General features: G+C 47.4%; 1 protein-coding gene across 1 annotated transcript; it reads left to right on the plus strand.

The window, feature by feature from the left end:
* Positions 1-511: 511 nt before the first annotated feature.
* On the plus strand, positions 512-3,456 carry LOC122725037 (the record flags this gene model as incomplete). The annotated part of the gene is made up of 5 exons (XM_043961457.1): positions 512-724; positions 1,223-1,459; positions 2,363-2,568; positions 2,889-2,908; positions 3,036-3,456. Coding segments are annotated over 5 exons (1,053 nt in total), but the record flags the coding sequence as incomplete, so codon positions are not given.
* Positions 3,457-11,001: the final 7,545 nt, after the last annotated feature.

Raw genomic sequence — 11,001 nt, forward strand, 5'->3', positions numbered from 1 at the left:
CAGCACATCCAACACCGTGGTGGCAGGTAATCTCATCATTGGTTGTTCTGATGTGTATGCCTTAATGGACCCGGGTGCATCTCATTCTTTTGTTGCTCCGAGAGTCGTGGAGAGGGTAGGATTGATGGTCTCTGGGTTAGAGTGTCCCCTATGGGTCAGTGGACCCAAGTGTGACCCGTCAGTGGCAGAGGCAGTCTGCCAATGTAGTCCAGTTTTCATAGAGGGAAGATGCCTTTCCGCCGACCTTGTGGTTCTAGATTTGACAGATTTTGACGTCATTCTAGGGATGGATTGGTTATCGACCCATGGTGCTACCTTGGACTGTAGAGACAAGGTAGTCAGATTCAGAGATCAGGATGGGTCAGAGGTCGTCTTCAGAGGAGACAAGAGGGGTACACCTAGAGGTCTGATCTCAGCTCTTCAGGCTCGTAGGTTGCTTAGGAGGGGATGTCAGGGGTTTCTAGCTCATGTGAGGGAGTCAGATAGTCATGTCAGAGAGCCCGCCTCAGTGCCTGTGGTGAGTGAGTTCTTAGATGTTTTCCCAGACGAGCTGCCAGGGTTACCACCTGCTAGGGAGATAGAGTTCGAGATTGAGTTAATGCCCGGTACCAGACCGATCTCTATCCCTCCCTACAGGATGGCACCAGCTGAATTGAAAGAACTGAAGGAACAGTTGCAAGAGTTGGTAGATAAGGGTTTCATCCGACCGAGTACTTCACCTTGGGGTGCTCCGGTTTTGTTTGTGAGGAAGAAGGATGGATCCCTCAGACTTTGTATCGACTACAGACAGTTGAACAAGGTCACTACCAAGAACAAGTACCCTTTGCCGAGGATCGACGATCTATTCGACCAGCTAGCAGGAGCAGGTTGTTTCTCCAAAATAGATCTGAGATCAGGGTACCATCAGTTGAGGATAAGGAATGAAGATGTACCGAAGACAGCTTTCAGGACCAGGTATGGGCACTATGAGTTCCTTGTGATGCCGTTTGGGTTGACCAACGCCCCTGCAGCATTCATGGACCTCATGAACAGAGTATTCAGTCAGTATCTGGATCACTTCGTTATTGTCTTCATAGATGATATCCTAGTGTATTCCAGGAATGCAGAGGAGCATGCCCATCACCTGAGGACAGTTTTGCAGACCTTGAGAGAGCATGGCTTGTATGCCAAGTTCTCCAAGTGTGAGTTTTGGCTTAGGAGCATTTCATTCTTGGGGCACATTGTGTCGGAACAGGGTATTGAAGTAGACCCCAAGAAGGTAGAGGCTGTAGCTAACTGGCCTAGACCCACCACAGTGACCGAGATCAAGAGTTTTCTGGGTTTAGCAGGTTACTACAGGAGGTTCGTTCAGGACTTCTCAAAGATTGCTACTCCTATGACCAAATTGACAAAGAAGAATCAGAAGTTCATATGGACCGATCAGTGTGAGGAAAGCTTTGAGGAGCTTAAGAGGAGGTTGACTTCAGCACCGGTGTTAGCTCTGCCAAAAAGTGATGATGACTTCTTAGTATATTGTGATGCGTCCCGTGTGGGACTGGGTTGTGTGCTAATGCAAAATGAGAGGGTGATCGCTTATGCTTCTAGGCAGCTGAAGAAGCATGAGCTGAATTACCCCACACACGATCTTGAGATGGCAGCAGTCATCTTTGCACTCAAGATGTGGAGGCATTACCTCTATGGGGTAAAATGTGAGATCTTCACAGATCATAAGAGCCTGCAGCACATCTTGAGTCCGAGAGATTTGAATTTGAGGCAGAGGAGATGGGTAGAGCTATTGAGTGACTATGATTGCAAGATTCAGTACCATCCGGGTAAGGCGAATGTTGTGGCAGACGCCCTAAGCCGGAAATCACTCGGCAGTCTATCCCACATTTCAGCAGAGAGGAGGCCGGTGGTGAAGGAGTTTCACAGACTTATGAGTGAGGGATTACAGTTGGAGTTGTCTGGTACAGGTGCCTTAGTGGCTCAGATGAGAGTGACACCCGTGTTTCTGGAGCAGGTAGCTCAGAAACAGCATGAGGACCCAGAGTTGGTCAGGATAGCCAGAACGGTTCAGTCAGGCCAGAGTAATGAGTTCAAGTTTGATGATAAAGGGATCCTCCGCTACGGGAACAGATTATGTGTGCCAGATGACATTGGTCTGAAGGGAGATATTATGGGGGAAGCCCATAATACCAGGTATAGTGTTCACCCTGGGGCCACCAAGATGTATCAGGATCTGAAGAGAGTGTATTGGTGGCCAGCTATGAAGAAGGACGTGGCACTGTTCGTGTCAGCCTGCGATGTGTGTCAGAGGGTGAAACTAGAGCATCAGAAGCCGGCTGGAATGTTGAACCCACTACCGATTCCAGAGTGGAAATGGGAGAATATAGCTATGGACTTCGTAGTGGGGTTACCGGCGACGTCCAACAGATTGGACTCCATATGGGTGATTGTGGACAGACTCACCAAATCTGCTCACTTCATCCCTGTCAGGAGTGGTTACTCTGTGGACAAGTTGGCGCAGGTGTACGTAGATGAGATTGTCAGACTGCATGGGGTCCCGGTATCTATAGTGTTAGATAGAGGGCCCCAGTTCACCTCCAGGTTTTGGCGGAGTCTGCAGAACGCTATGGGTACCAGATTAGACTTCAGTACTGCCTTCCACCCACAGACAGACGGACAGTCAGAGAGGACCATCCAAACAATAGAGGATATGCTCAGAATGTGTGTGCTAGATTTTGGCGGTTCTTGGAGGCAGCATCTACCTTTGGTGGAGTTTGCCTACAATAACAGCTATCATGATAGCATAGGGATGGCTCCATATGAAGCTTTGTATGGGAGGAAGTGCAGATCACCTATCTGCTGGGAGGAAGTAGGAGAGAGGACTCTTGCGGGTCCGGAGTTAGTAGAACTTACCAGCAGGGTGGTACCCATAATCAGAGAGAGGATCAAGACTGCTGCTAGTCGGCAGAAGAGTTATGCAGATATTCGCAGAAGACAGCTAGAGTTTCAGGAGGGGGATTTGGTTTTGCTCAAGGTGTCTCCTATGAAAGGAGTGATTCGGTTCGGGAAGAAGGGTAAGTTAGCTCCACGGTACATCGGTCCTTTCGAGGTACTTCAGAGGGTCGGTAATGTGTCGTACAAGCTAGACTTGCCTGCTTCGATGGAGAGAATCCATCCGGTTTTCCATGTTTCTCTGTTACGGAAGTATGTGTCGGATCCTGGCAAGGTTCTTAGTGAGCCTGATGTAGAGATCCAAGAGGATCTCACCTATGTAGAGCAGCCAGTGCGGATTCTTGACACCCAGATCAGAAAGCTGAGGAACAAGGAAATCCCGATGGTAAAGGTCCTTTGGAACCACCACAACTTAGAGGAATGCACCTGGGAGACCCGGGAGTCTATGCTCCAGCAATACCCCCATCTGTTTTGAGGTGAGTGTTAATTGTTTTGAGTGTCTGTATGTATGCTATGCTGTATGTTATGTTTATGCCATGTTGATGCCATGCCTTGTATGTTAGTTGAGGAACATTCGGGGACGAATGTTCTTAAGGGGGGAGAATGTAATACCCGGCTAGACTCCGGTATCGGAATCCCTACCGTCCGGTGGGACCTCGGATGTCGGAAACCTCTAGAAGGGTAAAACTATGATTTTATGAAATGTTTTCATGTATTTCATGCTTTTAAGTAAGAAATTAAATGAGTTTTTGCATGAAAATCCTTGGAGGAAAACCCAGGTTCGGCCGCCGAACTTCGAAGTTCGGCCGCCGAACATGCATGCGTTTTGGAGGCACGTTAGGCCCCCGAAAGCATAAGTGAGGGAAGTCAAGGTTCGGCCGCCGAACCTCATGTTCGGCCGCCGAACATTTGCATGGATGCGGAGGCACATTCGGCCCCCGAACGTGGTCTGGCCAGCCACTATAAAAGGGTCCCTTAGCCGAAAATGGGCGAGCTTTTTCTCCCCATTTCGGCCAAGGTGAGCATTCCGCTATCCTTCCCCAATCTTGAGTTTTTCTTCCTTTTTCCTTGATCTTTACAAGTTTATAACTTTGTTTTTGAAGATCTTGGAGCTTAGAACGAGTTTTGGAGCTTGGAGACCAAAAGTTGGAACTTCTCCCATCTCCAAGTTTAGATCTCCTCAACCCTCGATCTTCAAGAGGTAAGGGCCGATCTTAAGCTCAATGTATGATTTAAACAAGTTTTATGAAGTTTTAAGGGGTAGAATGCATGTTAGGGTATATGTTAAACCTATGGGTTTTTGATGATTTTTTTGTACAATGTAGCTTGATTGTGTGTGATTGAAGTGTTGTAGATGGGGTATATGCATGTTTGAGGCCCCTAGGAACTTGTATGCATGCTTTGGTTGAACAATATGCATGTTTGGAAGGTTTGGAGGCGAAATGTGCTAAGGGAGCCAAGTTTCTGCCCTTTGGCAAAAACCAGGTTCGGCAGCCGAAGGTACTTTCGGCCGCCGAACATGGCTGGGGAGGCAGGCCTTTCGGCTGCCGAAGTTGCCCCCGAAAAGAGACTTTCGTCTCTGTCTGGCACTTTCGGCCGCCGAAGGTGCCGCCGAACCTACCTGAGTTTCGTCTCTGTCCAGGACTTTCGGCCGCCGAAGGTGCCGCCGAAAGTGCCCTGTTCAGCCATTTCTTGCATGTTTTCATGTGATGTTTTCAGGATGTTTTAGGGGGTCTTTGGGGAGTATTTTAGAGTCATGTTCATGTATGTTGGTGCCTCATTTGAGTCCACCTGTGTAGGTTCGGACCCGAGGAACCGAGACCCCAGGTTGTGAGATAGTCGTTCAGAGTTCGTTGTTAAAGCTTCAGTTACCTGGTGAGTGGAACAACCCCTTAAGCTTTAAAGTAAATGAATAAATGAATGAATCATAAAGCATTGCCCATGCATCATTATGCCATGAGATATATAGGTTGTATGCATTAGAATTCACGAATATGTTGCATTGCATACTTTGTTGTTGATGTGGATGAATGTTGAATGATCCATTAGCCCTTGTATGTCATGATAGCCTATGTGAGTCCAGGTGTGCCTGCTACGGCTCTACGCCCCTGGCACTATGACAGATTATGGAAGTCCGGGTGTGCCTGCTACGGCTCTACGCCCCCGGCATGTATAAGTAAGAAAGATAGGGGCTAAATGGTGACAAGTTCATCCTTGTTGTGAAATGTTTGTGTTATGGCGCATACATGAAAGCATGAATAAGAAAAAGAAAGAAAAAGTTAATGATAATAATAATAATAAAATGAATAATAATATACCTAAAAATGGAGGAATTAAAACAAATGTTTTTAGTTTCTGCTCACTGGGCTCTAGTAGCTCACCCCACTCCCTTTATCCCCAGAGTTGCAGGTACAGGATAGATCGGGAAGTCAGCTAGAGTGAAGTTCAGTCATGTATGTTGTAATAGATAGTAGTGGACATGAATATGATGTAATGAGTAATTATGACCATGTAATGTAATGAATGATTTGATGATGTATTGAGGATTATAGTAGTGCTTGACCTAGAGGTGTGTGAATCCCCATTATGTACAGAGTGTTTAATGAGTAATAATGTTAATGACCATGATTATCCAAGCTGATATGTATGATGATGATACCCCATTGGAGTATTTGATGAGGACTCCAGTGTGGGGTTTATGTATGTTTTTTTGTGCATGCACAGGTTTTGCTTGGATAAGAGAAAAGAAAAAGTTTTACAGATCATGTATATGTTGTTATGTATGGGATTCCACAGGTTTACAGGAGGTATGTAGGCTTGCTACGGGTCCCGGCGGCCTTAAGCCGATCTGGATCCTAGCGCCGGTAACGGGTCGGATTTTCGGGTCGTTACATAAGGGTTGGGTGAACTTGTCACCAATTAGTCCAAGCTAACTCTGTGCCAGGCCGTAGCATGGGGTCCTGGTCTTCCTGTCATAACATACATTACTTACCATTATCCCAGGGCCTCCTCTGGGCTCCTGGTCTTCGAGTCCCATAACCGTGCCAGGCCGTAGAATGGGGTCCTGGTCTTTCCTCACTCTGTGCCAGGCCGTAGAATGGGGTCCTGTTCTTCCTGTCATGGACTAATTGGGTCATCCAACATTCACCCACATCAACAACAATCGATGCAATGCGGCATATTCGTGAAAACTAATGCAATCATCCTATTGCATAATCATGATGCATGAAACATGATAAAACATTTAATTTTTCAATTTAAAAGATTAAGTTTGATTCCACTCACCTCTGGCTGACTCTGACAACACCGAAGCAGCTGAACTCACTACTGGGGTCCTCGGTTCCTCGGGTTCGAACCTACACAGGTGGACTCAAATGAGGGACCAAACATACTAGAACATAACTATAAACTACTCCCCAAAAACCCTCCTAAAACATCATAAAACAACCATAGAGAAACATGCAAAGGAGACCTGGACAGGGCACTTCCGGCGGCAGGTTCGGCGGCCGAAAGTCCCTCCAGAGCCGAAAGTCAGGCAGGTTCGGCGGCACCTTCGGCGGCCAAAACTCCCAGACAGAGACGAAGCTCATGCATGTTCGGCGGCACTTTCGGCTGCCAAAACTGCCAGACAGAGACGAAAGTCTCCTTTCGGGGGTAGGCTTTGGCAGCCGAAAGGCTGCCTCCCCAGCCATGTTCGGCGGTCGAAAGTCCTTCGGCTGCCGAACCTGGTTTCTGCCAAAGGGCAGAAACTTGGCTCCTTTTGCACATTTCGTCTCCAAACCTTCCAAACATGCATCAAACCTATTCTACAACACACAAACACAAGCATATATGTTCCTAGGGGCCTCAAACCATCATAAACCCCATCTACAACACAACAAGCATCCACATTGTTTATGAACATACATTTATACCCATAAACATAACCATAACCTAAACATGCATTCTAACCCATAGATCTACTTAAAACTTACTTAAAACATGCAATGAGCTTAAGATCGGCTCTTACCTCTTGAAGATCGAGAGAGACGACTTAAAACTCGGAGTTGGGAGAGATTGGGTTCTTGAACCTCCAAGCTCCAAAACTTTGCTCAAAAGCTTAAATCTTCAAAACAAAGTTAAAACAAATGAAAATCTTGAAAGATTTAGAGGAAGAACATCAAAGATTGGTGAGGGACGGCGGAGAGCTCACCTTGGCCGAAAATGGGGAAAAAGCTCGCCCGTTTTCGGCTAAGGGACCCTTTTATAGTGGCTGGCCAGACCACGTTCGGGGGCCGAATGTGCCTCCGCATGCATGCCATGTTCGGCGGCCGAACTTGAGGTTCGGCGGCCGAACCTGGACTTCCCTCACTTATGCTTTCGGGGGCCTAAAGCACACCCGCAACGCATGCATGTTCGGCGGCCGAACTTGAGGTTCGGCGGCCGAACCTAAGTTTTCCTCCAATGCTATTTTCATGCAAAAACTCATTTTATTTCATGCTTAAAACATAAAACACATTAAAACATTTTATAAAAACATGGTTCCTACCCTTCTAGAGGCTTCCGACATCCAAGATTCCACCGGACGGTAGGAATCCCGATACCGGAGTCTAGCCGGGTATTATATTCTCCCCCCCTTAAGAACATTCGTCCCCGAATGTTCCTAAACTAGCACATGCAAGGCATACATATAACAAACACACAAAGCACATAAAACTCACAAGGAACTAACCTTAGAAAAGATAAGGGTATTGCTGACTCCCGTGTCTCCCAAGTGCATTCTTCCAGATTGTGGTGGTTCCAAAGGACTTTCACCATCGGAATTTCCTTGTTTCTCAGCTTCCTGATTTGAGTGTCCAGAATCCGTATCGGCTGCTCAACATAGGTGAGATCCTCTTGGATCTCCACATCAGGCTCACTAAGAACCTTGCCCGGATCTGACACGAACTTTCTCAACATAGAAACATGGAAAACCGGATGGATTCTCTCCATTGAAGCAGGTAAATCCAGCTTGTACGGTACATTCCCAATCTTTTGCAAGACTTCAAAGGGTCCGATGTACCGCGGAGCCAGCTTACCCTTCTTCCCGAACCGAACCACTCCTTTCATTGGAGACACCTTGAGCAATACCAGATCCCCCTCCTGGAACTCTACTTGCCTTCTGCGGATGTCTGCATAACTCTTCTGCCTGCTTGCAGCCGTCTTGATTCTTTCTCTGATTAAGGGTACCACCCTGCTGGTGATCTCTACTAACTCAGGCCCTGCCAAGGCCTTTTCTCCAACTTCTTCCCAGCAAACAGGTGACCTGCACTTCCTTCCATATAAAGCTTCATATGGAGCCATCCCGATGCTAGCGTGATGGCTGTTATTGTAGGCAAACTCCACCAAAGGTAGATGCTGCCTCCAAGAACCGCCAAAGTCCGGCACACACATTCTTAGCATATCTTCTATGGTCTGGATGGTCCTCTCTTACTGTCCGTCTGTCTGTGGATGGAAGGCAGTACTGAAATCTAACCTGGTACTCATGGCATCCTGCAGACTCCGCCAAAACCTGGAGGTGAACTGGGATCCTCTATCTGACACTATAGAAACAGGAACCCCATGCAGTCTGACTATCTCATCAACATACACCTGCGCCAATTTGTCCACAGAATAGCCACTTCTGACAGGGATGAAGTGAGTAGATTTGGTGAGTCTGTCCACAATCACCCATATGGAGTCCAATCTGTTGGACGTCGCCGGTAACCCCACTACGAAGTCCATAGCTATATTCTCCCATTTCCACTCTGGAATAGGTAGCGGGTTAAGCATTCCAGCCAGCTTCTGATGTTCTAGCTTCACCCTCTGACACACTTCGCAGGCTGACACAAACTGTGCCACTTCTTTCTTCATGGCTGGCCACCAATAAACCTTTTTCAGGTATTGATACATCTTGGTGGCTCCGGGGTGAATGCTGTATCTTGCATTATGAGCCTCTCTCATAATGTCTCCTTTTAGCCCTATGTCATCTGGTACACAAAGTCGACTCCCATAGCGGAGGATCCCTTTGCTGTCAAATATGAACTCGCTGTCCTTGCCTGACTGAACAGTCCTGGCAATCTTCACTAATTCTGGGTCCTCATGCTGTTTCTGAGCCACCTGCTCCAGAAACACGGGTGTCACTTTCATCTGAGCAACCAAGGCACCTGTACCAGACAACTCCAACTGTAGACCTTCATCAATGAGCTTGTAAAACTCATTCACCACTGGTCTCCTCTCTGCCGTGATGTGGGATAGACTGCCTAGTGACTTCCGGCTTAGGGCGTCTGCCACGACATTCGCCTTACCCGGATGATACTGAATCTTGCAATCATAGTCACTCAGTAGCTCTATCCATCTTCTCTGTCTCAAGTTCAAATCTCTTTGACTCAGGATGTACTGCAGGCTTTTATGATCTGTGAAGATCTCACATTTAACACCGTAAAGGTAATGCCTCCACATCTTGAGTGCAAAGATAACTGCTGCCATTTCCAGGTCATGTGTGGGGTAATTCAACTCATGCTTCTTTAGCTGCCTAGAAGCATAAGCAATCACCCTTTCATTCTGCATAAGCACACAACCCAGTCCCACTCGGGATGCATCACAGAAAACCGTGAAGTCTTCATTGCTAGCTGGCAAAGCTAACACTGGTGCCGACGTCAACCTCTTCTTAAGCTCTTCAAAACTCTCTTTGCACTGGTCGGTCCACACAAACTTCTGATTCTTCCTGGTTAACCTGGTCAGAGGAGCTGCTATTTTTGAGAAGTCCTAAACGAACCTCCTGTAGTAACCTGCCAAACCCAAGAAACTTCTAATCTCTGTCACTGAAGTGGGTCTAGGCCAGTTAGCCACAGCTTCTACCTTCTTGGGGTCTACCTCTATTCCATTTTCTGACACCACATGCCCCAAGAATGAAATGCTCCTCAACCATAACTCACACTTAGAGAACTTGGCATACAAGCCATGTTCCCTTAAGGTCTGCAGAACCAACCTCAGATGATGGGCATGCTCCTCTGCATTCCTGGAATACACTAAGATATCATCTATGAAGACAATAACAAAGTGATCCAGGTATTGGCTAAACACTCTGTTCATGAGATCTATGAATGCTGCAGGGGCGTTGGTTAACCCGAACGGCATCACAAGGAACTCAAAATGCCCATATCTGGTCCTGAAAGCTGTCTTTGGTACATCCTCATCTATGATCCTCAGCTGATGGTACCCCGATCTCAGATCTATTTTGGAGAAACAACCCGCTCCTGCTAGCTGGTCGAATAGATCATCGATCCTTGGTAATGGGTACTTGTTCTTGGTAGTGACTTTGTTCAACTGCCTGTAGTCGATACAAAGTCTAAGGGATCCATCCTTCTTTCTCACAAACAAAACTGGAGCACCCCAGGGTGAGGTACTCGGTCGGATGAAGCCCTTGTCTACCAGCTCCTGTAACTGCTCCTTCAACTCTTTCAATTCTGCTGGCGCCATCCTGTAGGGAGGGATAGAGATCGGTCGGGTTCCAGACATCAGTTCTATCTCAAACTCTATCTCCCTAGCAGGTGGTAAACCTGGCAGCTCGTCTGGGAACACATCTAAGAACTCTCTAACCACTGGCACCGAGGCGGGCTCTCTGACCTGACTGCTAAGCTCTCTCACATGAGCCAAATACCCCTGACATCCCCTCCTGAGCAACCTACGAGCCTGAAGAGCTGATATCAGACCTCTAGGTGTACCCCTCCTGTCTCCTCTGAAGACAACCTCAGACCCATCCTGACCTCTGAACCTGACTACCTTGTCCCTGCAGTCCAAGGTAGCACCATGAGTAGATAACCAATCCATCCCTAGAATGACATCAAAATCTGTCAAATCTAGAACCACCAGGTCGGCGGACAAGCATCTTCCCTCAACAAACACAGGACTACACTGGCAGACTGACTCTGCCACTGATGGATCACACTTGGGTCCACTGACCCAGAGAGGACACTCTAACCCAGAAGTCATCAGACCCAACCTCCCCACGGCTCTCGGAGCAATAAAAGAATGAGATGCACCAGGGTCCATCAAGGCATACAC

The sequence above is a fragment of the Manihot esculenta genome, chromosome 11 (assembly GCF_001659605.2).
Source record: "Manihot esculenta cultivar AM560-2 chromosome 11, M.esculenta_v8, whole genome shotgun sequence".
NCBI lineage: Eukaryota > Viridiplantae > Streptophyta > Magnoliopsida > Malpighiales > Euphorbiaceae > Manihot > Manihot esculenta.